General features: G+C 42.0%; 2 protein-coding genes across 2 annotated transcripts in view; both read right to left on the bottom strand.

Annotated features, from left to right (window-relative positions):
* The window catches only part of LOC147602642 (pentatricopeptide repeat-containing protein At3g16610-like), a 255,088-nt gene that overhangs the window by 211,149 nt on the left and 16,279 nt on the right, over nt 1-27,660 (bottom strand). The window lies entirely within an intron of this gene.
* Nucleotides 13,718-16,086, bottom strand: LOC147602647 (L-gulonolactone oxidase 3-like). The gene is made up of 3 exons (XM_086797528.1): nt 15,328-16,086; nt 14,984-15,239; nt 13,718-14,858 (listed from the first exon to the last, which is right to left on the bottom strand). Exons 1-3 carry the CDS (start codon nt 16,075-16,077, stop codon nt 14,008-14,010), a joined length of 1,857 nt encoding a protein of 618 aa, XP_086653654.1. The 5' UTR covers nt 16,078-16,086; the 3' UTR covers nt 13,718-14,007.

The raw sequence follows: 27,660 nt of genomic DNA on the forward strand, positions 1-27,660 counted from the left end.
TTTTATTTTCTGCATATCTCAACCACTCAGGATGATTGGTCATGTGGCTAGAGGCACCAGAATCCACATATCATATATCTTGATATCCTGACACATCCCCTCTTATGGAGCTAAGCATGTGCTGCATCACAACAACTGCTCACTTCTGTCATCACCTCCACGTTTGCTAGATGATGCATAAGTACCTTGCTGCTGCAACTTCCCACTTTTAATGTCATTTTGCTTTTTGTAGCAGTCATTTGCCATGTGTCCTAGTTTACCATAGTAATAGCACTCTATGCTATTTGCATTTTGATTACTTTGCCAACCCCACCTCGGCCTCTTAGGCTCCCCCTGCTCCAAACTTGCCTCTTCCACCTATGTATGATTGTGCTGATGTAAATCATTGGACTATTGTTGTCCATAATTCTGATTTTCTTGTTAGCCCCACCAGCTTGGCCTCGACCATGACCTCTACTTCTACCTCTACCTGAATGAGAGTAGAAGGCCTTTTTCGATGTGTTCTTGCTTTGTAGCAAAGAAGAATCCTCACCTAAATCCATTTCTTCTATGATCAGCATAGATATCAAGTTTTGAAAGTTGGGAATATTCTCCCTAACTGCAATGGAGGTCTTGAATGACTTGTACTCTTTGCCAAGCCCATTCAGAAAGACACACTAAATCATCATCCTCCATTGATACATTGATAGACCCAAGGGATTTAAAAATGCCCTTGATCTTGAAGGCATATTCATTGATGGACATACTTTTCTTTTCCACAGTATGTAGCTCTTGCTCTTTAACTACAACTTCCTTGCCTTTGTGTTAATCTAGAACATCTGAACCAAATTCTACCATCCAACTGCTGGAGTGTTTGCAGTGTCCTATCATAATGTCTGTGACACTAATTGAAAGCCAGTACATAAATTTTGTTGCACCTTGATTCCAATCCTTGAATGCCTTTATATCTACAGGAGTGGCATTCTCCTCAGATAACTCTGGAGGCTCCTCATTGTCTCCTTCTACACATAATCCCAAAATCCTTTATCCATTAAACACCATATTGGGGAATATGGGAATTTCCCACAAGTTTGGGACACGTGGTCAAAAGTTTGGATTAACCATAACTTGAACACCACTAATCCAAAATGAGCGCTTTATAGCTCTTTAGATTCCATTTTTCAAGCGCTTTCCAACGATAGGTCATATGATAGGGTTTTGAGAAACTTACAAACATGTTACCCATGTCCCCCTTTTTTAAGTATTCAAAAATGGGAATTGGGAAATTCCCAAATTCACTAATATGGTGTTATTAGGAAATTGGTCATTCTGAACTTCCAAGCATGGAAGTTATTCTTATTGAGCATATCACTAACAATCTGATTAATTCCGTCAGACATGTTTTCTTACATAGCAATCAAATAACTTGAAAACATACAACTTATATATGCAACCAGTAATACAGTAGTATCACCTATAAAACTGTTACAGAGTAGCAATACTTCAGCACAGCCTGTGTGTCACCAAATGTGACCAGAGTGCATGTACATACACCCAGTCTCAACAATACATGTGGAAACCCTGTCTGCACTTCCAAAATACACTATTGCACTGCAATAACTAGATTTCAAACAGAAACAATTCTCTACCAGAACTTTCAAAAAATTACTGAAAATACCCTACAGTGACAAAAACGGGGCCTGTAATGTGCCCGAAATACAAATCTGGCTAAAATAACCTACCCCTCTAGCTCCGCTCCCACAAAGACAGCTCCTCAATCGGAGATGTGTAGCTCTCCCAGAGCTACTAAGGGGGTGTTGTACCTAAATCAAGAAGGGGAAAGAGATGATGGTGCTCTTACCCGTGTAGTGCCACTTGCTTCCTTGCTTGTTCTTGCCTCTTTAGCTCTCACACGAACAAGGCTCTGATACCAGAAAGAGAATGTGGGGGGAGAGAGAGAGCTTCAAACCCTAGCAAGAAAACACACACACACACACACAAGACAGAGCAAGACACAAGAGAGACATGGATAGTTGAATTTTATTCTATCTTCTTCTTCTCTACTCAACCAACATAACATAAAGATAAGAGTACACACTATATGGGTTAGTACTCAACTACTACAACATACAAGGGTCGGTCCATAATGTGAACCTGACTAAATGAGCTGGCGCTATAACTATGCCAGACTCTACTAATCCAAAATGGTTGTCACACAGCCTGTCATCCCATTGGCCACATATCACCCATAATCTCACCAACCATGCCAGTGGTATAGATGTGGAAGCTATCACCCCCACGTGGGTCATCAATGTCCGCCCCCATAGTACTAGTTGAGCTCGATATCTCAACATAATTTTGTAGGTGTTCATCACTAAAAATGATGTTTCACTTTCATCATCCACGAGGATGATGCACCGAATATGAGGAGTCAACATAAGTGGTTGTGCCAAAAGATTCCATATCCATGTGAGAGATGCAAGGGAGAAATCATGCATTTATGGTGAATCACATTAATGCATATGTAGGAGTATGGTCGATTCAAAGAAGTAAGGTTTTTGGTGAGTATATTTGTTAAATTTTTATCCTTTGTATGCATTTAATTGAAGTGTTTATATGTTGGTCTATCAATTTAGGATGAGGATGAGGAGGAGACACATCGCAGAATGAGGGATTCAATGCCTCATTACTCCGTAAATAAACAAAATATTATGAAAAGAATTTAGAGGTCTTTAGGAGAGAATTTGTGTGAATGAGGTCATGGGCCGGCATTCTATGCATGATCAAGAAATGTCTCCATTCATGCCACATGAAGTCGAGGAGGATTTTCCCATGGACAAGATGGTTGATGATTTCTCTGAGAAAGATGGAGAGGAGGAGGCCAAAACCACATGGGATGAACTAGCCTTATGTGACAAGCAGAAAAAACACTCCACTATACAAGGGGTGTGCATACTCAACCCTTTATGTGACCTTGGAGCTACTAAACTTACAAACCACGTATAGTTGGAGAAACACTAGTGGTACAAGCCTCTTTCAAAGAGTGCCTATGTTTTGCTATGTTTTCTATCTATTCTACACTTATTTGCTAATTAAGCTATGTATTTTCTAATATTCAAAATTAAACTATGTTATCTTATGTGTATTTAGACTTATGAACAGGATGCTTCCTTCGGATAACAAGATGCCATATACTAAGGCACACGCTAGGAGAGTGCTGATGCTAATAAGTGTTAGTACTTGGCATGGATTACAAATGCATACATGCATGTGTCAATGATTGTGTAGTATTTAGGGGTGTTCATAAAGATGCACCCTAATTACAAACACCAGCAACAATCAACAACCCACATCTTCCAAACACCAACACTTGAAGAAAGCATCATGATCATCTCTTAGCAGCATCTATCACTCTCATAGCGTAAACTCTTAACACTCAAGTACACTCTTTGTCCATCATTTGGCACACACTCAATACACACGGCTATTGGTAGAAGAACTCATCTCATCATGCAAGATCTTCACACAATACCCTCATGCACAAAGGAAAATAGAAACAAGAGATATATGTCTTCAATACATGCTGGCAACCCTCATAGCTCTGGTATAATCTTGACATCACAAACTCAATGGAGAGACAAGGATAATTCATATTTCCAAATGTAGGTGTCCAATTGTGAACTAGACATAGGCTCATCTTTGTATACCAACATCAAAAGGGGTTACCTCATTGATGCTTGGCGTTACCATAATTTGAGGCAAAGATATCTTCACGACCTTCAAAAGCATTCTCTCGAGCTCAATTCTTAGCCTGTATTGCTTTGTGTTGCCAAATCCACTTCTCTACTATCAAAGCCCAAGATCCAAATATTAACAGCCCTCCAACATGTTCATTAGTATATTGCCTCGTATTCATGAGAACAGCATCACAGTATATGCTGGCCAGTCCTTTCCCCACTCTTAGATAGAATACACATATCTAGATGATGCAAGTGATCGACGGCTTCTAGACTTCCCACCTTCCTTCTATTCTTAGCTTCCACCTAAGGCATGCCACCTTTCAACCTTTGCTTCATGGGCTTGCCCACACTTCCCATGCAACTTCCAAATCTAGCTTCCATGCGGTAGGAGTTCTTGCATGACTATGGGGGCCACCACCATACCTACTAAGCTTCGGCTAAGGCTTAAACCTTAGCACAACATATTCAATTTAAGTGGCCTTAGCCCCCGTTTTCCCACCTTATACAAAGGTCCCCAAAAGCTTTGTTGCTAGTAATTTCCAATTGTATCGATATCAACACGATGTAAACTATACATACTACCATTATCATCGCCACCTCAAGTAACATTGTGCATGCTAGTAAACCATATGCTATAGATATTATACAAGATGCAATGCATATGCACACCTCTCCCTTCATAAGGTTAGCAAAACACAAAACCTGGAGCACATCTTAAGCGGCAAACCCTTCATGCCCGGATCCACATCCTACACTCGTGACTTGCCTTCCATCCATGATTCACCAGCCTAGCCGTGTCTCGACCTGCTGGCACGGCACGGCTTGTCGGATCGCCAGTCTCGCTGTTTCCACCATTTTGATCTCATTTCCATGTTCCGAAAATCTCACCTGTTAAGGTGGGGAGGGCAACCCCCGGAGGCACTCAGCATCATGAAACCTCACTCGCAACATGGGAGGTCTAACGTGCCTACTGATGTGTGAGTGCTTCTACGTGTGCCTAACACGGGTCCGTGCTATGTCGCTTTGCTACATCTCATCCCTATTTAGATGCATATTTCTCGACGCGGGCTAGCATACCCCCATCCAAGGCACCATGGGGCCTTGGATAATATTCCCACCTCACATAGACCCCCCCTTTATGGAATTGGCGCCCTTGTCAATTGCCTTCAAAACCAAAGGTTGAGTGTATTCACCTTGAAGTATGATCTATGCTGCTAAGTGATAGATAGTAAATAGACATGGGAGGTCTTAACCTTGATTTATAGCCATCATCAAAGTCAGTGTCTAACCCGTTATTACAAAGAAAAACATCGCATATTTTTGTATTTGTATGTTTTCTTCTAAATGGCCTGGACTTCAAGCCCCCACTTGAGAGTCCCCTAATCCCCCAAAATTTGGCGAGGTAACTACGTGGTCTCGCCGAAGCTCCTATCTGAGCTAAGTAAGAGTGATTACCTAAAGTAATGGAGTTTTTCCCGAAATGCATAAGCCTTCATGGAAGTTGAAACTTCTTCGTTGAGTTGATGCCAACTTGGTTGCAACATCTTTTTTTCTTCAAATCTGACTTCACATTATTTTCCCTTGGAGCGTTGTTGTGAGCCTTATTGCTCTCTGATGCCCCTTGAGCTCTTTGTGTAAAATCTTCTTGGACAAGAGTTGCCCACCTCACTGAATCCAGTTTGGTTTTCCTGATCTTGTACCAATTCCAACCTTGCACACCTGGTTGCCTTGGACCTTCTTTCCCTGACTCAACCAACTTGGTACATAGGTGCATTGATCCTCTGTGACAAAAGTGTCTTTGGCCCCACCTCACACCAAGTGAAACCATCATGATCCTTTTGGCATTCTAACCTTTGCACGTCTTTAGCTTTGGTTCAACCTGACTCAGTGCTCTAGCTTACCTTGACACCAAGACTTGCTTTGCTGTGCTCTAGCCAACCTGCTCCAAAACCTGTTCAAGGTGGTTATGACCTTTAAGTCTGAATTTACATGTTCCTATTCACCAAGGCACAAAGTCCCTCCACTTAGTCCTGCTTAGGCTACCATGACACCATGACAACCTTCACATTAGTTTTGTTTCCTGACTCTACACCATCACCTTGAGCATATAGTTTAGAATGTGTCTTGCTGTACTATGAAGATTCCAGTCTTCTTAGATGTCATCCCAACGAGCTCTATTTGGACGTGAACTTTGTCTCGGGTTGTACCTCTTGCTTTGCACACACTTTTCCCTTTGTCTTGATTTGAGTGCTTTTCTCACAACCAAGTTCCCCTCGAACTTCAATGAGCCAGGTGCCACTCTATCCCACCCAACTACATGCACACTGCCACTTGTACATCCAGGTGTTTCAATCTTTAGTAGGTAACCTAGTCCAAGTCTCCCTTTGGACTTCAGTGAAATGACTGCCACTTCGCCTCACCGAACCATCTGCACAATTGCCACTTTGCACAAACAGTTGTTTCTATCTTCCGTTCACCTTCGTGAGCCAAATGACTCAGGACCACTTGCCCAGCTCCACATACCTATTCAGGCCCTCACCCAAAGTGCTATGTGCCCGGCACTACAGTTCGATTTCCTATGCTTGAGCATTTGCAAGTAGTCACCTTCATCAAACTTGCTTTCCAAAGTCATCCAACTCATGAGTCACACAACTCGAGTCCCACCTGTCCAACTCCAGCTATACCTATTCACCCTCTCATACTACACAGAGTGCTATATGCTTGGCACTATGGTCCTTGTCTTGCACTTGAGAGTTTGCATGTAGTCACCTTCATCAAACCTACTTTCCCAAGTCACACAACTCATTAGGACCTCAATGGAAGGCTTCTTGGGCCCTTTTATTTGGCAGTTTAAGGAGTCAAACCTTTTCTCTTAAGAAGAAACGTTTTCTAATTAGAAGCTTCAAAACGGCTACTTTATTCGAATTTGAATTTTGGGGGAAAAATGGAATTTAAAATCTAGCGGACAAAACCATATCATGTAACATATCTATGGAAAGCTCTTGATGCGTAGATCACGGATCTATAATCTCCGCTCAAATTGGAGCTTGTATGTAGAAGTTATGGAGGTCCGAAAATTGTAAAATTGCCTCCCCCCTTTTTGGGGGAAAAAGTGCACCCTTTGACCACTCTTACACCTCTCTTACAAACCCAACATTTCAGTCCACATGGCAACCCCCCATTTGGCTATTCCTTAATCACCTTGATTAGGCTTGGGCAAATTAAAGGGCCCAAGAAGACCCCATTCACTTCCTAATGCTATGCCTTTGTAGCCCTTGCTAACCTGATCTGGCACGTTCCCGCCGCTTAAAGAAACTTTGCCCTCCCTGGATTGCTCCAGTTTGGGCTATCATGGGCCCCAAATCGCTTGTGGCGCCTTAGAACACATGGGTGTTGTCAGTTAAAAAACATGTGCCCTCACAGTGACCTTGTGCGCCACTTGATGGCCCGCAAATCCACATCCTTGGACCATTGCTTGGCCCGCTTTCTTTAATTGAGGTTAAAGACCCAGGGCTCTTAGTGTCGTGTCTTGGCCTTACCCTCACTTGAGTGCGGTTTTATTCGGTGTTGCTTTATTTGAGCAGTGCATGCACCTGAGTTGGGCTACACGACCACATGGGGGGACCTCTCTTGGCCCGGAGTGCTTCCTGCTGCAGCCTGCAAGGCCCGGGGCTCTTGGTGCCATGCTTGGCCTTACCCTCACCTAGGCGGAGTCTTCGGTGTTGTATTTGGCGGGTGACGCCATGCATGCATCGCTTCTTCTGGGCTACACGGCTACAAGGGGGGACCACTCTCGGTTTGGAGTGATGCTTGATAGTAGCTTGCATGGCCCAGGGCTCTTGGTGCCATCCTTGGACTTACCCTCACCCAGGCAAAGACTTTAGTGTTACCTTTGGGTCATGGGTCTCTTGGTGTTGTCACCCAGGCAAAGACTTTAGTGTTACCTTTGGGTCATGGGTCTCTTGGTGTTGTCTTTGGGGTTACCCTCACTCGCATGCCCGATGCTTTGCCACCATCATTACATATTCCTGGTTGGGTTGCCGTATCATATCTCGGTGGTCTTTTGTGAAGGTATGGTTGCTTGGCTCTTGAAAACCTGAAAGGAATGTTGAGACATTATGTGTCTCACCCTGCTTAAGTTGAGGGCCTGGCGTGCTTACCTCACCCAAAGTGATCTTGGGACGATCTGAAAAAGGTTTCAGCTCCTCCGGCCTAACACGTGTTTTTCAGTTTGAAGGAGTACGAGCTTCCGCTTTGCTACGTTCACCCTAGGCTTGATACTGCATGATTTGAAGAGGGACTTAACTCCTCCAGCTTATCCCATGCTTTGCACTTTGGAGAAGCGGGGGCTTCTTCTTTGCTGCATCTGGCCAATGTGATCCTTGATGATATGAACAGGCTTCGGCTTCTCCGGCCAAACTCGTTTTTGCACTGTCATGAGAGTCATGAGAGGGTTGGCTCCATTTCCACAAGGCACATCATGGCCTTAGCGGATGTCTTGCCGCATACATGCTCTTAAAAGATTGTCTTGGCAGCTTGCATTCTGCTCTTTGAATCTTGGGCTCCACACCAACACAACATCCCATTCCGCTGTATCTAGTTTCTTAGCATAAACAAACCCGGCTCCATAACTGGTGCTATCTCTGCATGCGTGGCCCCTTTTCTTGCATCTTTCCTTGACCTTTGAGTGGCTACCAGCCCACGGTCCCCATCTGAGGTGCTCCCAGTCCCCATAAAGTGCCACTTTATCTTTTGCCTGCCTTCGTCGTTTTCTTCAAAGCATCACCTTCCCATGGTGGCTACTCTATGAAATCCCAAGCCCACTATTATTCTTGCTCGAAGTGATGTCAGCCCCACTAGGATCAAGTTGCATGCATCTCTAATGAGCTCGAGTGCGTTTGGACCTCTCGGGCCCGTGCTAACATCTTCAGCTAGACTTGCACCCGGATACCTTACCTTCCATTGAACCCAACTTTCCACTGGCGAGTTGGCCAACTTTCTAGATGTTTCTTAGTTTGCCACTGGAGATGTGCTCTAGGTTTTGTATTTGCTAAGCTTGTGAAGGGATAGGTGTGCATATGCATTGCTTCTTGTATAAAATCTATAGCATATGGTTTACTAGTATGCACAATGTTGCTTAAGCTCGCGATGATGATAATGGCAGTATGTATAGTGTACAACCTATTGATATCGGTACGATTGGAAATTACTAGCAACAAAGCTTTTGGAGACCTTTATATAAGGTGGGAACAAGGGCTAAGGCCACTTAAATTTAATATGTTGTGCTAAGGTTTAAGCCTTAGCTAAATCTTAGTAGGCAAGGTGGCAGCCGCCATAGTCATGTAAGAACTCCTACCACATGGAAGCTAGATTTGGAAGTTACATGGGAAGCGTGGGCAAGCCCATGAAAAGGAGAGGTTGAAAGGTGGCATGCCTCAAGTGGAAGCTGAGAATAGAAGGAAGGTAGGAAGGCTGGAAGCTGTTGGGGTCGCCTACATCATCTAGATAAGTCTATGCTATTTAAGAGGGGGGAGAGGACTTGCCGGCATATACTGTGGTGCTGTTCTCATGAATATGGGGCAATATAGTGACGAAAGTGCTAGAGGGCTATTAATATTCTTATCTTGGGCTCTCATAGCAAAGAGGTGGATCCAGCAACACAAAAGGAAGTATAGGCTAAGAATCGAGCTCGGGAGAATGCTTGAAGGTTGTGAAGATATTTTTGCCACTCAAATTATGGTAATGCGAAGCCATCACACAAGGTAACCCATTTTGATGTTGGTATACAAAGATGAGCCTATGTGTAATTCACAATTAAACACCTACATCTATTGAAGACATATATCTCTTGTTTCTACTTTCCTTTTGTGCAAGTTTGATGAATATTGTCCCTTGAGTGTGTATTGCATCATTCTATCATCTGTAAAGATACATAGCATATGCATGAGGGTATTGTGTAAAGATTTTGCATGATGATGAAATATGAAGATGATGATGAGTTATTCTACCAAAATCCATGTGTAGCCAAATGATGGACAAAGAGTGTACTTGAGTGTTAAGAGTTTACGCTATGAGAGTGATAGATGCTACTAAGAGATGATCATGATGGTTTCTTCAAGTGTTGGTGTTTGGAAGTTGTGGGTTGTTGATTGTTGCTGGTGTTTGGGTCCCTTGCCTTCTCAAGGGTGGTTCCTCCTAATGATTTTAGTAGATTTTGATGCTCAAGTGTGTTGGTGGTTGATGGTGGATCAGTATATGCTGGGTAGGTTGTTGTTTGGGAGGGTTTAGAGAACAATGGTTTTAAGATTGTTAGATACCTGTAACGTCGCTATGGGCATTACCACAGGAGGGGACGGCCTCTGGCTCACCACCCAGCCATAGAGGAAGAATGAGGATTGCCCCTCATCCCCTAGGCTATATAGTGTGTGGCCTGCCGTCCACACTAGCCTGGCCACCCATGACTCCACATGGGCGTCCTCTCCCACTGAACCCCGGACATGGCCGTCCCCGTCGGTCCACAGGCGTTACAGCCTACGTGACATTCCCCCCCTTAAGAAGAGTTTTCGTCCTCGAAAACAAACTGGGAAAACCTTTTGGAAATTGCACTACCGCGTTCCCAGGTAGCTACCTCCTCATCTCTATCTGTCCATTTAACAAGTACCTCCTGGTACACTTTATGTCGGGTTTGTCTGTCACGATACTATAGAATCTTTTCAGGTTCATGTGGTATCTTTGGTGGCTCTATCAAGTCCACCAAAATCTCTGGAGAAACTGCGTTCTCTAACCCGTGAACTGATTTCTTCAGTTTACTGACATGGAAGACAGGATGGACTTGAGAACTCTCCGGTAACTCAAGTTTATATGGAAGACAGGATGGACTTGAGAACTCTCCAGTAACTCAAGTTTATATGCTACGTCCCCAATCTTCTTAAGGATTTTAAAAGGACCACAATATCTCGGAGAAAGTTTATCACACTTTCCCGTTTTCATGCGCAGGAACCTTGAGGAATACAAAGTCACCTTCTGCAAAGGTCACCTTTCTACGTCCTTTATCCGCATAAGTTTTAGCACGATCCTGAGCGTTACGAATGCTCTCACGTGCGGCTCTGAGCATATCATTCATATCTTCAAGAAAATCCTTGACAGATTGAATCTTCTCCTTTTCTAGGCCTACAGCCATTGGAGATCTCGGCTAGAATCCATACATTAACATGAATGGTGTAAATCCAGTCGCGCCGCTGAATGCTTGGAGCTGTTATAAGCAAACTCCAATATGGGCAAATATTCTTCCCAATTTGATTGCTTCTTACTTACATAAGAATGCAACATATCCTCGAGTATTTGGTTAACCCTTTCTGTTTGACCATCAGACTCCGGATGGTCCGCCATACTCATACTCAGAGTAGTATCCAACTTTTTGAAGACTTCCCTGCAAAAGTGGCTCTGATACTAGTGTTAGATACCTGTAACGCCGCTACGGGTATTACCACAGGAGGGGACGGCCTCTGGCTCACCACCCAGCCATAGAGGAAGAATGAGGATTGCCCCTCATCCCCTAGGCTATATAGTGTGTGGCCTGCCATCCACACTAGCCTGGCCGCCCACGACTCCGCATGGGCATCCTCTCCCACTGAACCCCGGACATGGCCATCCGGTCTGCCCGCCGCCGCCGTCGGTCATCACAGGCGTTATAGCCTACGTGACAAAGATCAAAGAGGTAGAGGAGCTATAGAGAGGCAGTGAGAGCCCTACCACGAATTTTTGTCATCTTTCTGGTGCCCCCATTGAGGAGCCATCTCCAAGTACCTTTGGTGTGCATATTCAATAGATTGGAACTAGATGGCTCTAGATTTTCCAAAGTTTCATGGGTTGCTAGGAGAGGATGCATCCAAATTTATGGATGAGTTTAATTTCACTTGTCTTATTAAGGACAAACAAGATCCAACAATTATGTTGAGGCTTCTTAGCCATTGTTTGCATGGAGAGGCCAAGACCAAGTTTAGAGGTTATGAACCCACTCAACAAGCAGCTTAGCCTAGACTAGTTGCTTTGGAATATAATGCCACCAAGTCTACCTTATTGAATCACTTCAGGAGAGTAGAAGACCCAGAACAAACATCGCATGAGATCTTTGGCCTCATTTAGAAGGAGAACCAACAGTGGTGGATACCTTCTTGCAAGAGTTTAACCAACAGTGGTGGATACCTTCTTGCAAGAGTTTAACCAACTATGGGATAGATGGTGTGCATCTTTAGGGGTTGAAGTCCCCCCCGCTATGCTTAAGAAGGACAGGTTTGTTGCCAGTTTGAAAGGGAATCTGACGTTGAAAGTGGAATTGAAGAAATCTTGGACTTTTGAAGAGGTAGTACAGATAGCAAGAGAGAAAGAGTGGAAGCTACATAAGAAAATGGAGTTTGGTATGGTGATCAATGACAAAGTAAGGACCCTCTTAGCCTTGATGTGAATTTGATAAAAGCATATGGAAGTGGAGAATCTAGATAGGTGCAGCATGCACATGCCAAAAGTGCCAATAGGTTGAGAGAGGGATGTACTATGTACCCCCTAGTTTCTTTGCTAAGATGGACACAATGGTGTAGCCAAAGAAGGACATTGAAGCTATGCAAGTAATGGAGGAGGAGATAGCTACAGCTTGTGCAGTATGGAAAGGTTGAAAGGTGGCATGCCTCAGCTGGAAGCTGAGGATAGAAGGAAGGTGGGAAGTCTGGAAGCCGTTACTTGCCTGCATCATCTAGATAGGTGTATGCTATCTAAGAGCAAGGAAAGGACTGGTTGGCATATACTATGATGTTGTTCTCATGAATACAGGGCAATATAGTGATTAACGTGTTGGAGGGATGTTAATAATTGGATCTTAGAGCAGAGAAGTGGATTTGGCAACACAAAGCAAGTACATGCCTAAGAATCGAGCTCGGGAGAATGCTTTTGAAGGTCGTGAAAATATCTTTGCCTCAAATTATGGTAACGCCAAGCATCAATGAGGTAACCCATTTTGATGTTGGTATACAAATATGAGCCTATGTCTGCAATTTGTTAGCTAGTGTATGCAAATAAGAGGGACCTTGGTGAATAAATGTTGCTTGATTAGTCAAGTAACATTGATTTTCTATTTAATATAATATTAAATTCAATCACAAGTAAAATGTACCTACGACGTGCAAGCATGAGCAAATGTCAAGCTCTTATTGAATGAATCATAATTTTAAACAAGTGAAGTGCCAAGCATTCTCATGCATAGGTAGAAATGTTTGGTAAAGCGTAATTACAAAAAATGTGTGCCTTTTAAAAAAAATAGAGCTTTTGTTCTTTTGATATTGACCGTTAGATGCGTTGAAAGTATTGTGTAGAGTAAATCTATGTTCGTACTTTTATTCCACATTTAGTATATATAATAGACGAGTAAGCGCAAGGTTTGCAAAAACATAATGCAAAGACATTCATAAAGTTGAGTGCTGGATTCTACTATTGTACCACATTCATGGAAGCAAAGGGATGCATCATATTGATTTATTATATGGCCTTATTAAAGTTGAGTGCTAGATTCTAGTAGTACTCACATGATAGAGAAGAGTGGAAACAACTTTGTCTTTAAAGTAGTCTAGTATGATTCCTTCACATGGTGAAGGAATCATACTCTCCTAGTTTTTAGTGCGAACAGCTTTGTCCTCTCTCTCTATGTCTCTTTGTCTCTCTCTCTCTCTCTCATTTCATCATTTCATTTCATTTCTCTCTCTACATATATACATATAGTGTGTGTGTATACATATATAGTGTGTTTCATCACACTATTCTCTCTCTCTCTCTCTCTCTCTCTCTCTCTCTCTCTACATATCTACATATAGTGTGTGTGTGTATACATATATAGTGTGTTTCATGATACTATTCTTGTGTGCGTGATCCTCAATCCAACGCTCGTGCAAGTTGAGGATGACGAAGTAGAGATGTCTTGACCCAAAGATCTAGGGAATTGCTCCAACTAGGTAAATGGGAAATTCCATAGCTTTGTAGAGTTAAATTAGACCACCATCCATAGCCGTACAAGTAATAATTCCGTGATCTATGGCCGTACATTGTCTATATCCGTACAAAGAGTGGTTCAGCATTATAAACCATTGAACCAACTAAGACCATTACAAAAACCAACTGTTATGTGAGTGTGAAAAGACAACATGACTATACAAGATACTCCTGCTACGGAGGAACTTGTTGCATATGAGAGATGAAGATTGGCTAATGTTTTGGCACACGTTACAAGTCTCTCCTTGGAGGTTCAACGGACATACAACTCGTTGGCGTTTGAAAGATTTTGGGCAACTACTTTGCGGCAAACACGAGCCTCATGATAGACTTTCCCGGGCTGGCAGAGGTAGTCAAGATGGGGCGCACAATGGGCGTCGACGGAGCAAATGCAGAGACCCTCCAGGGCACAGCCATCCGATTGGGTGGGTTGCAGAGGAGAGATGCCCAGAACGGCGTCCGACCACTCGCTGGAGAAAATGCCGTCGGGATCGAGGCGTTGCTTTACGCGAAGGAACCGGTGGAGGTTGGGGTACTTGTCCCACACACCCAGAAAGGCTACCGGTCTGTTCTTGCCCCAGTGCGGGCGCCCGCCGTACTTGAAGGCGGCCATCTGCTCGATTTCCTCCAGCACATCCTCGAGCAACCTCGGCCGCCCGGCCTCTCTTGAGCGGTAGTAGGTGATGTCCACGCTCACGCCATCGTCCTGCTCTCCGAGGAAGGCGCTGGACCCCTTTACGAAGCGCATGTAGACGCCGTAATAAAGGTCCACCCCGCAGAGGCCCTTGGCATCGAGGTCCCGCAGAGCCTTAACGTCCTGGAGAAAGGCCTGCAGCTTGGTGACAGGAATGGACACCGTGGTCTGGTGGAAGAACTCCCCTTTCACACGGCTGTCCCACGCACACACGCGGGCGTCATCGGCACTGCTGCTGCGCAGGCACGAACCCGATGCTTGCAGTCGGTTCTGGTAGCCGATGACGGGATAGCCCGTGAAGGTATGGTCGTTGTTCTTGAGGCCGTTGCCAAGAGCTAGCAGGGTGGCGACCTGCACACGGGCTGAGACGCACTTGCCCTCTGCGTTGTTCGTAGATTCGAACGAAGACTCTGCGCAGGTATTATTATTCACATACCGAGAGGAGAATCAGCAGTAGACTAGGTGCCTCGACCATTCACGTCCCTCCTTTCTTTCATGATAACGTAGAAAGCCCAATTGACGTACGTAGACTTACCAAGAGCTCGGACTGCCTCCACGACGGCGATGTCGGTCGGACGAAACCCAAGGAAGTCGTTTACACCGTCTCCTGCTACATCCATCGACACTCGGTCGTCCATCTTGTAGACTGCCTTTCGTCGCGAGGGATGCCAGGTAACGTCTCCGAACTCATGGGCAGACCCGAAAGCTACAATTCTCTCCTCCAGGTCCGCATCGGCCAGGACCTTATTCGTAATCGAGCGTTTGAACATCGGCTCCAGCTTCAATCTCACCTGCAAACAACGTCACGACTCGCATCAATTCTCAACACATGATGGCCACACTCTGCACCAAAAGGAGACGTAGATTCATGCTTTTTACCTTCGATATCACACCTAGTACTCCCAAAGACACTTTTGCGGCGTTGAGCTCCTCCGAATCGGCCTCTGTCAACTCAATCACTTTGGCATAACCTTGCTTTCTTGTGGCAGGAATGACAAGAGTCAGGCCCGTCACATACTCGTGGACAGCACCACCTTTCTGAAAAAAGGAGCTGCCGTGTGCCCCTGTGCTCAGGAGACCGCCGATGCTAACACCTTCCCAATAGGGAGTGTATGGTAGAGCGAGGCCTGCTGCTGCAATGCCATCGATCAACTGCCGGAGCTCCACACCGCTGTCTGCTAACACAGTCATCTCCTCCTTGTCGATTACAAGGTTTTGGTTGTAATCCCTGGTACTGATCACCAGCCCATCATTGCCGCCCGGACAAATAAGCTTTGGTATACTGTGTGCCCACCTAGACACAACCTTCACCTTCTGCTTCTTTTGAACGGCTTCTGCCACCGCAGACATAATCTCGTCTTCCGTTGTGGGATACACAACTTTAGCTGCTGTGCACGGTGTGCGATCAGGCCAGATCCCATAGCAGCTAGAGATGTTGCAATGACTTGAACCGCATTGGACCGGATCTGTTGGCGGACTCCCTATGGTTACTCTGGACTCCTGAACTATTATGGAGGCCAGCATATAAATGCAAGCAGTAGTGACCTTGAGAACTCGCGCGTTGTTTTGCCAAACGAAGTAATCCATGATCACTTCCTCTACATGTAGGGATGTTGAGATGCACGACATCTTATGTTGGGACTTGCTTGCAACTCTCGCTGTATTCTCATTACTATGTGGAGTGTATTGCACTATACGGTAAGCAAGAGCTCTAGATGTGGAGTGTATTGCACTACACGGGTGGTAATAAGAAATTTTAACGTGCGCTTAATATATAACGGTTCACTCCAAACCTACCCAGCGGTTGGTAAAGACAATGGTCCAGATTCCTATGGGCGACTAGTTCCGTGACCAGTGTTCACCAAAAACCTGGGTTTAGTGGAATGTGAATTGTTAAAATTGAGATTTAACCTCAAAAAATATAATTAGAAGGTTTTGATGAATTGTAATTTTTAGAGGTATATAATTATTTGATCTTTATTTAAATTTTTGAACATTTAAAAAATGTTAAATATTCAAGCTTCAAAGAGTTTTAAATTGTCAATATAATTCTTATAATTTTTGAATCGATATTAAATATATTTTTATATTAAATAATAATTAGTAAATTAGTAATAGTTATTAATAATTAATAATTATTAACTTACTAATTAGTTAATAGTAAATTAATAAAGCCTTTGTTAATAGTGAATTAGTTAATGACAAATGTGTTCACTTACATTACTATTAGTTAATAGTATGCATAAGTTATAATGCCTTAATTTTTAAAATCTTTGAAGTTTGTAACTTGTTAATTAATAAATTTAATATCAAATGGTTTTCACTCACCCACTACCCAACCGTCACTCACCCACCACTGCTAGTGTATAGTCACCAGTCCTAGTAGTTAATTTTACTTCCATCAACTTTATTGAGTTTAATTGTTAGGACAACGGAAATTAGTAAAAAAAAATTCTTTGAAAATAAAATATTGTTCTTTTTAAAGGAACCCAAGGTCCCAATGCCTTCAGGCTTCATTGCTTCAATGACTTCATTCTCTCCCTGCATGTGCGACTAGTTCCTTCATTCTCATTGCTTCATTGCTTTGGACGACTAGTTCCGTGACCAAAAAAACACATGATGCTATATGATGATGTACCTCACGCTGCAACACTTCCGGAGAAAGATTACTTGTTGGCCCCCTGTGCCACAACCATCCGCATGCGCACTGCCATACCCCAAGGGCCGAACAGGCATGTTGAATCCCTAGCATTAACGGAGGTTTTAAAAATTTTGCACCAATGAGGTGTTCTGATGAGGGGTTCACTAGGGGCACCTTCTCTTCTCTGGAGAGTTTCACAAAGCTACTAGGTGGTAAGAATTTGAAGGTTCAGGAAGGGGAGGAGGAGGTTTGAAGAGATTTGGGTAGCATTTGATTCTGGAAGCCTCAAAAGACATGCGAAGCACGGGTTCCCAACTAGTGTACAAAAAAAAACAAGGGCCCCTACTACGAAGTACCTTTAAAACCAAGATCCACAAGAAATTTCATAAACAAAATTGGGCTCCCATATTGAGGAGATTTATGAATGAGGATTTATATTGAAGTTGCAGTCACATGCTTTTATTTATCAAACAAGATATTATATTACACGTTGGTTTTATTTGTGACCTTTAGGGTACTTATGTTTATTACATATAAACTACTTTTCTAATGCAAAGACCAATATCACTCCTAGAGCAAGGTTGTGAGCAAGGTTGAATCATAAAGGGATACAAGAAGGCATTTGTTTCAATCTTATGCATCTAGCAAGACTAACATGACTGCTACAAAGCAAAGCTTCTAGCTTCCATGACTATCTCACTTAATTATATTATGGGTGTGTCTCTTAGTGCCACTAATGTGATGGTTGGGAAAATTTATCCTACTATGTCAATAGCTGCATGCCTCGCCAATCAAATGGCATGTGGCTGACACAACCTTATCCTTCTTAAACCTATGTATTGCTGAAAAGTAATCTTCAAAAGTTGATGTAAGAATAAAGAGAGGAGGGATCAAACTTACTAGAATTTTACTAAAGGAGGCTTTCTTGCCACCAGGAGATGGTTGTTGACATCTCAAGTTGACAATGAGGTGGCCTAGATCTACGTGTTACTCTATGTTAACTCTGAAATACTACCATAGTATAGTTCTTTGCCTTAGCATAAGAATAGTATTCTCCGTTAGGGTTCCAAACATCATCCACACTAGCTTAATTAATGTAGTTTATTGATTGTTATGATTATACTTAGGTATCATCCACACTAGCTTATCTTAGCACTAATCCCATTATAATTAGTATAGGAATAATTCACTATCACCATCACCATATCCATGGAAGCTTGGATCCTCAAGTTTTAACATGGAGACATTAGGGCCAAAAACGGCTAGAAAAGGGCTGTTTGTTAATCTAAGGATTAAGAAATTGTCCAATTATGAATTGACACGTATACAAAAGTATGGCATTCTTGTCTCCTCCAAATGTCTTCTTAACGGTTCTATTTTAGTGGCGAACGGCTAAAACGGCTAAATTTAGACGTTTACGATGGCTAACATTAAAGTTTGGGTCCAAAATAGTGACATCTTGTTCCATTTTTTATTTCAAAAAATCAAGCATGAAGATACGAAATCCTCTTTTCAAGCCTTGAAAACAACGCTATTAATGACAAAACACCAAATTTTTTTAAACGTCTACTTTCCACCTTCCCTTCATTTTGGCATATGGTTTATTCTCCTTTCTTTGCACTTTCAAAAGATTCACTGTTCAAAAGATTCACTATTTTTCTCTTATCTGTGAGCTTCTATGGCGTCCTCATGTCGTCCTTCTCATAATATAACTTCTTGTGATTTTTTCGTATGAATGATTGGGTAACAATGCTTCCCTCTTGCAAAGGTGCCCCCACAGGGTGAAAAGAACCAAGCGAAATGAAGTGAAATCCCATTGGAAAGGTCGTGTTCTTGCATTCAAAGTGACTGACAATGGCTGGCTTGCCAAAGTTCAACATGTCTACATGGCCAAAGACATGGTGTTGAACTTGGATGAACATCCAATTCTCCATTCTTACTGTAATTCAACAAAACTTTATCTATTTGATACAACACAATATTTCTCTTTCTGATATATTTGTTGTTTGTTTCATTTCAGTTATCTTTCCGTCAACAGCTGTGGAGTGGCAGCCTGTTGAGAGCTTAAGTGGCACATTCAAAGCAATTCACAAGGGGATTGCAGATGTCATGTACGCAGACAAACCACCTTCATTTTACAAATCAGTGGATTTATTTGTGTATTTTGCAGAATACAGGGTTCCATCAAGAGAAGGTGTTCATGGAGAATTATATGACATACCTATTCCCACATTAATGTCATTAGAATGGGAAGTTCCTGATCCAAATACCATAACAAGCTTCAAATCCAAAATCAAAGATGATATTCTTAAAGCTATGTCTCCTGGAAGGATTTCAAGAAGGATTAAAATTCAATGGTTCTTGCCTATACATGTCTTTGTGGCATGTTTCAAAACAATGGAATTGGAGAGGACAAGAACGATGTGGCTTAATAGAAGACTATCTCTGACTGATCTGGACATTGTACTTGGAGAAGGATGGAGTACCAAGGAAACTTTTCATATGGGGGACAATATCAGTTGTAGAGTAAGCCCAAATTCTTTGTCCATCTCATACCAACTGTGTCGCCAATCCCTAGTTTTGGGCTATGACTATAGGAGATGGAAAAGCAAGCTTGGTAGTTGGGTCCCTTTGGATTCTGAAGAGAATTGTCCAGAGTTTGAATTTAACATCATAGTCCATCCATTCATAGATCCCAGGAAACTCATAGTAACATCAAACTGGCGACTACAACATGTTCGAGAGTCGCTTGAGTTTCTGGACGAAATATCACCTGAATATAGATTCAAAGTAGATGATATTGTTGTCAGTACAAGGATGGAGAGTGTAACCTCATGCATCACATGTCTCCCCCCAAAAAAAGTTGTATTTGAGCCACTTGCAAGGGCAAGTTTGTATAGTTGAAAAGGATTTCTCCAATAATGTAATCAATATATTCTGCTAGATTTCGTCTTGACTTCTTCACAAAATTGGTTAACAAATTGTTTGCGACACAGAACAAGGTTTAACAGTTGAATATCAAATTATTGATACTGAATTTAAGTACAGAATATTGTCCAAAAAGGGTGTGTTCATATGGACAAAATGAACAAAACAAAATCCAATATGTGGAATCACTCTACAAAATCAACTTTCCTTTTGGCATGAGATGACCCTGCATCTTTAGAGAATCTTTCTCTCTTCTGTTTGCTTCGATCAAATTTTGCTGATTGAGGTTCAAGTTCTGGAGTTTTCAGCACTTGAGGTGTTGCAGAGGAAGACTTTAGAGTGAATTCCCCTAATGGTGGTAAGTTGGGCTCCTCTCTGAGACCTTCACGTGTTGGCGAGGGAGATTTGGCAGTGGGGTCTGGTTTTGGAGAAGGTTCTTTGGAGGTTGGCCTTGGAGACTTGGCAGTCTTCTTGGGGAACATGAACAAGAAATTTAATGGAGAGCCAACATTTGCCCTCTTACTACCTTTGTTGGATAAACGACGCTTCTGAATTTTAAATTTCACTGGTGAGTGAAAAGGAAGACCTTTAGTAGCACTCCTCTCTTTGACAGGGGTCTTCTCTTTGATAGGTGTCTTCTCTTGAGTTGGAGAAGAGCTCTTCACTTTGGTAGGAGGACTAGGGATTTTCTCTTTGATAGGAGTCTTCCCTTGAGCTGGTGAAGAGCTCATCTCTTTGGCAGGAGGGCTAGGGGTCTTCTCTTTAGCAAGTGGTCTAGGGCTCTTCTCTTTAGCAGGAGGGGTAGGGATCTTCTCTGTAGCCTGAGGGATCTTTCCTTTAGAATGGCTCTTCTCTTTAGAATGGCTCTTTTTCCCCTTGGAAGATCTGCTCTTAGTAGGGCTCTTCTTTCTCTTCTTCTTCTCTTTGGCAGAGGTCTTTTCCTTTTTGAATGAGTCATCCTCGTCTTTGCTTTCCTTCTTCTCCCTTTTCCTTTTCTTTGAAGTTGTATCCTTGGCTCCTTTATTAGGTGGAAAGGGAGAATCAGGATCATATGGATTGATGGATCTGCTCAAAACCATGGACACTGCCTTCTCCCTTACCCAACTTACCCAAGAATCTGGATACTCATGCAACTAAGACAAAAGAAAATAAGAAAGTAAGAAAATAGGTCACTAAATGTATTCACTAAATCAATCAATGGTTTTCATTCATGAACTTACAGTAAGTGTTGTCATTCTAAATCTTGACTCAAGATATCTCCAAGCATTAGCAAGTACCATCCATCCACAAGATGTTGAGTCTTTCTGCAAGGGAACTTTCTGATTGAAGTACTTAAAATCTTCAAGTTTGTAGTCTACATAGGTAGAACTTAGGAAACTCAAGATAAGTTTGGCAGCACTGCAAGCATAAAATATTGAGGGTCAACCAAATAATTGAAATCATGCAAGAAATTCTCATTCACGTTAATGCTTCCAAAGATGCAAATATCAAAATTAACTAGAAAAAACAATGAAGCTCTATTCTAAGACCACTCCACCACACACATATACAACAACCACAACCAATTTCACATGATTTCTTACTTCCACACAAATCTTATCCATTCATTTTCTACACAATGCACTACCAAAATGCAAGGGAAATCATGAATCTTATGCAATGGGAGCTGAAACTATAAGAGGAAGGAAGAAACAAAGGTGTTTTTCCCAGCAGAGCAGCAGCGCGAAAAATGTTATGGGGGCTACCACACCTCCAAGAGGGAACTCAACGTATTCACCTAAAGGATGAGCAATAGATCACAACCATCATAGGGAACTTACCAATGCTTCAAACTTGAGTCCCTTGAGGCCTCCAAGCTCACTTGTTAAGCTCCAAGCCTCCAAGCTCCACCTCCACGCTGTTACCAAAGAGTCGCTCGCACCATAGCATAAGGCAATCACTCTCTCTCACTCCCCCACACAAGCATGAACCATACAAGCATAGAAGAGGCACAATTCTAGAATTCTCTCTCTCTCTCTCAATCTCTCTCAAGACACAAAGAAGAGCTCTCTATAACACAAAATGGGATTATGAGAAAATGCCTTATATACATTTGGCCCTTATTCACACTTGGGCGCCCAAAACTCACTTAACTAGGCCTTGGGTGGCCAATATCTCATAATGTACAACTTTTATAGTGCCGTTTCATGACACTTATTAATGTCCTCAATTGGAGGAGCATGTTTGTTAATCCAAAATGGGATTAATAGTGGCCCCAGATGTTGATTGGACATCCCAACTAACACCATAAGCTTGGCTATGGCAAAATCCATAAGAGTCTCTATTGATGCATCATACTCCCAATCATTTGTGATGAGAAGACGTTGATCCATAATTTGCAAGCCTAGCTCTTTCCCCGAGGTAGACTCAATGTTATTGCTTGTTTCGAGATTGTCGATGGAAATACTTGTGTAGTCCTGGCTTGGGACTCATTTTGGGAATATTGGGCTTCTTGGGCTGCTAATTGTTGTTGTGTGCAAATTGTAAAGTCTCTTCCTCCTACTCTAGAAGCTTGTATCATTGCCTCTCTCGCCTGCACTTCTTATAATGTCCTACCATCATGCATAAGTACTTGAGCTGGGAGTGGTTCGATGGTCATAGTTGCCAACAAGAGCTATATGGACAAGGATATCAATGTGAATGTTCCCTACTTGTAATGATGAGAGTACACTAGGTGTCTCTCTGGAGTTTACCTCAACTGAATATGGGGTGTTGGAAGGTCCTACAAATGTCCTAGACAAGTTTGAGAATTTTTTAGATTTTTTTGTTTATTTTATTTTTATATTTTTTTTTTCTAGAAATTTTTGGATTGTCCTCAGTTTTTTCAACACGTCTTTTGTGTTTCTTAACCCGTCTGACACCAAAAATAGTGTATTTTTTTAGGTCAGTCAAGTGCTATGGGTGCTAGCTCCTATAGTTAAGCTCCTTAGCTATGTAAAAATGTAAATTTTGGGGTGTCACACAAGTTGCGTCAACATGATCGCAACAACCTAAAATATATATTAGGTAAGTGTATGCATGTACTTTTCGAAAAAAATTATACTCTGCCCCTCGGACCTTTTACCTTTTCCCTTTTTTCCTTCTACATTTTCTCTTTAAAAAAACATTTTTTTACTTTTTTATTTTTTACTTTTTATGTTTTTGGGTTTTTGTTTATGGTTTTAATTTTTAATTTTACCAAATAGGGTTTTCCTAGAATCTTTGACTTGGGACTTGCCTAAAGCCTGCATGCAGCATTGAATGCAGACAGGCCATCAAAACTCACCCGAAAATGGGTATTGACAAGCTTTTGGACTTTTTAGGCTAGTGGCCTAAAAGCCTGTACACACATTAAATGCGAACAGCTAGTCAAGATGTCCCATATTAAGGAGATGATTAAGCTTAATTAACTCACGTTAATTACACTAATGCAGAATGTGTAAAAAAACACAGAAATTTCTGTGTGTTGCAAATCCTTCCCTAATTTCTATTCTTATCCCGATTTCTCTACATAAGGAGTCAAAATTAGGATAAAAACTATGCTAGGAAAGGGATTTTATGGCCTATCAAACCCAATTCTTTTAACACTAGTTCTGTAATTGGACACTTAAGTGTCTTGAGACACTAAAGTATCCAGAAAAGTTCTTGAATTTTTGTGGGCAATCTATTAAGAGTTTTGAAATGCTTAACATCCACAGATGTTCCTCAAGACCCAAAAAATCCTTGAGATTTTTTAAATTGCACTTTTCTTAGCTTTTGCAAGGCAATATTTTAATTTTCTTAGACACATGCTGATAAAATGCATGATTTTTGCTGTTTTCAAAATAGTAGTAATTTGGACATAACTTTTAGAAGGGACATAGTTTGATCATGAAACTTGGCTTGATGGAAAGCCCATGATGTAAACTAAATCCTGGAATCATCAAACGACAATTATTGGATAAATTTTTGACTCGCTAATATTGAAATGACGTTTTTTATACAGGTGGAGCATGAATTTTTCTCCTTCCATATGCAAGCTAATAATGTAAAACTTGAGGTGCACCCATGCTATATAGGGTAAATACTACTTTGTTTTGAATTTTCCAAAACTTTAGAGCCACTTTTTGGGCCTCTTCTCATACATGGCCTTTTGCGCAACCTATTTTTAATACATAAAATGTCTAATTATGAGCCTAATTTTGATTTTCATCAAAGAGGAAAGCTGTGTAAGTACATTATTTGTTGTAACTATAGGTATAGACTACTTGTGCAAGCATAGTTATGTGATTAGTTTTTGATAAAAGATGATCAAATTTTGTATTTTTATTTTTTACAGTTTTTTTAGAACTAGGCGATAAGAACCTACTTAAGTGGAGGCTAAGTTAGTGTCATACACATTAAATTATGGCTTATTTATCTCATCTCAAGCATGAAAACCAATAATCAACATTCTCATTGATAGGGCTACATTATTTTTAGTGGCGTGATTGAGTTTTGATAATACACGTTACTTTTGCTGATTTTATGCGACTTTTTTGGAAAAAATTCTAGGAAAGGAAAATGATTTTTTTGGTAAACTTCTACCTCCTTGGACTGATGTATGCTATCAAAATATCTTGGGAAAAATGCTATTGATATCATTGGATTTTTTTTGAGAGAATGATGCTTGCATATTTGGAAAAATCCGAAAAAATGTTCATTTTCAAGATATATGCTACTTTGTTGCTTATGTACTTCCAAATAAAAACGCATTTTATATGTTTAGCATTTTTTACATAAGCATAGAGTTATGTTCTACATGCCCAATGAAGCATTTTGGTTTTTAAAGCCTACATTAGGAGTTTGATTTTTTTTCACAACCCCCAAAAAAGGACACTTAAGTGTCTTGTTTTGGTACCAAACTAGTGTTGATTTCATGTTTAGTCGACTATTTTTCTTTCTTTTCAAAATTGAAAAATGTAACAAAAATAGGAAATGCAAAAAAACCAAAAATTGAACTTGTAAATGATAAGTGGAAGTAGAGTTAACCTAAATGCACAAATTGCAAACTCACAGAAAATGTAAAACATTGGTTCTATCTCTGTAGGTGTGTCTGCGCGCCAAGGCTAAATCCTAAGTGGGGACAGGTTCATGAAGATCAGCTATTGTGCCGGGCTCTTCAGGGGAGTAACTTGCTAGGTGTGCTCTTGTGTGGCCTGGCTGGCTATGGCCTCTTGCATTGTCAATGCTTCCAGGTATGTTCTAATTTCCTGTGCCACCTCAACCTCTAGTCTTTGTGATTCTATAGCTATGTCTGGGATGACGCCCCTCATTTTCTTTTATGTCTTCTTCTTTCTCCCTTTCCTTATCTCCTTCATAATGGCATGGGTCTCCACTAGGACATCTTGGCCCTCTTGCATTTCTTCAGCTATTAGTGTTGGTTGCTTTGTGCAGTAATGCCAATTGTAGTTGCTCTACTGGTTCGGGCTCTGGGAAAGGCCTTTTTGCCACATGGTTGCTTTGTGCAGTAATGCCAATTGTAGTTGCTCTACTGGTTCGGGCTCTGGGAAAGGCCTTTTTGCCACATGATTGAGGAATTGGGTCAGCAGGTAGTACGGGTTACATATTTTGGACTAGTGGGCCTTTAGATAGTTCTCCATCTCTCTATGAATGTAATACGCCCAGTCCTCCTTTTTTCCTAATGCACTTTAGCGATCCTATTCAATGGGACCCTGTTGTAAAACGATCCATTGGCTTCACCAGCATTATCAGTGACATAGCTCTGTAGGCTTTCTCTATAACCTCATCCTTGATATTCTCATACTCAGCCCCATTGGAGTTATAAGAACTCTTCTTCAACATAGCATCCAAAGGCATTTTTTTAAATGTGTGGGCATGGACTTTGACTGATGGTGGGAGCTATAGAGCATCACGGATGAGTTCTTCTGTGATTAGGAGAGCTGGTTTGTTGTGTCGTCGACCTTCGTGATGTTGCCACGCTTGGTGCCTTTGTCATACTTCTTGATATATTCGGCACACAGAGCTCCGTGTCGATGTTCCTTGGATGTATTTGCACCATTCTCCCTAGGCCCACTTTCTCCAGCTTTTCCTTGACCTCTACCTCTTCCAAGATTTGGAGGCACTCTGGGCTACAATAATGCAGTGCGACCTTTCCATGGGCCGTAAGGATCTCCTTGCTAATGATGGCCCCATGGAAGGCTGGGGAATATGGTCCCAAGTAGCTTAGTTTCGATACCCGCACTAGTTTCTTCTTCTGACTTACTGGGGAGCCTGTAGCGCTGGCTTGGGTTATTGCTGGGGTCTCTACGGCTTCTGTTTTTGATGCCGATATCTGTACATGAAAAGAACATCAGTCTCCAGACTAGTGGGGTAGCTACCATTTCTTTTTTTTGGGTGGTAATGGTAAACCCGTTAGTTGAGACGAGAAGTGTGTTAGTGTAGGAGCGATAAACAAGATGTGTTAATTGACAGGTGAATGTTGTATCATGAAGGTGTAGGATCTTAGTAGTCCCGTGAACCTACAGGTCATGAGAAGTTGTTCCGTGAAAGGTGGTTACGTGAAAGGGAGTTCCATGAGACGCAATCCCGTGAGATGTGGTTTTGTGAAATGAGGTTCCATGAAAGGAGGTTCCATGAAAGGTGGTTCCATGAAAGGTGGTTACGTGAAAGGGAGTTCCATGAGACGCAATCCCGTGAGATGTGGTTTTGTGAAATGAGGTTCCATGAAAGGTGGTTCCATGAAAGGTGGTTCCATGAAAGGTGGTTACGTGAAAGGGAGTTCCGTGAGACGCAATCCCGTGAGATGTGGTTTTGTGAAATGAGGTTCCATGAAAGGTGGTTCCATGAAAGGTGGTTACGTGAAAGGGAGTTCCGTGAGATGGAATCCCGTGAGATGTGGTTTTGTGAAATGAGGTTCCATTGAAAGGTGGTTACATGAAAGGGAGTTCCGTGAGATGGAATCCCGTGAGATGTGGTTTCGTGAAATGAGGTTCCGTGAAAGGTGGTTTCATGAAAGGGACTTCCGTGAGACGGAATCCCGTGAGATGTGGTTTCATGAAAGGTGGTTCCGTGAAAGGTGGTTCCGTGAAAGGTGGTTACGTGAAACTACAGTGAAGCGTGAAGTTATAGGTTTTTTTAGTTCCATGAGACTACAGTCAAGCGTGAAGGTGTAGGTAGTTCACGGCATGAACTTTTTAGGGTTGGCTCACGGCGTGAACTGTTTTTAACTAGTTCACAGCGTGAACTTTTTAGGGTTGGTGGCTCACGACGTGAACTGTTTTGAACCAGTTTACGGCGTGAACTTTTTTGGAGCATGAATGTGCAAGATTGATACCTTCTATGTTTTTCTTCATGCTCAGTCATTCAAACATGCATTAAATGAGTGAATGATACCCAATTTACCTTGTATTCATTGGGCAACAAATTGATATCTTCATCTTTTATTGCCATGAAAACCAAGGTGACACCTTGGCACTTCTGGGTAAGTGTTGCAAGCGTTTTAGCTCCATGTGGGAGTTTTTTATTCTTCCTTCCACCCAACTGAGTTTGAGAAGGTGGTGCCTTGTGAGATGTTGGTATGTCTGGAGTACTACCAACTTGTTTGAGAAGGCCAAGTTTGATTTTTGGTTCCTTTGTGAATCTTT

This window comes from Cibotium barometz, chromosome 66 (assembly GCF_041138505.1).
Source record: "Cibotium barometz isolate CiBa-2024 chromosome 66, ASM4113850v1, whole genome shotgun sequence".
Classification (NCBI taxonomy): Eukaryota; Viridiplantae; Streptophyta; class Polypodiopsida; order Cyatheales; family Cibotiaceae; genus Cibotium; species Cibotium barometz.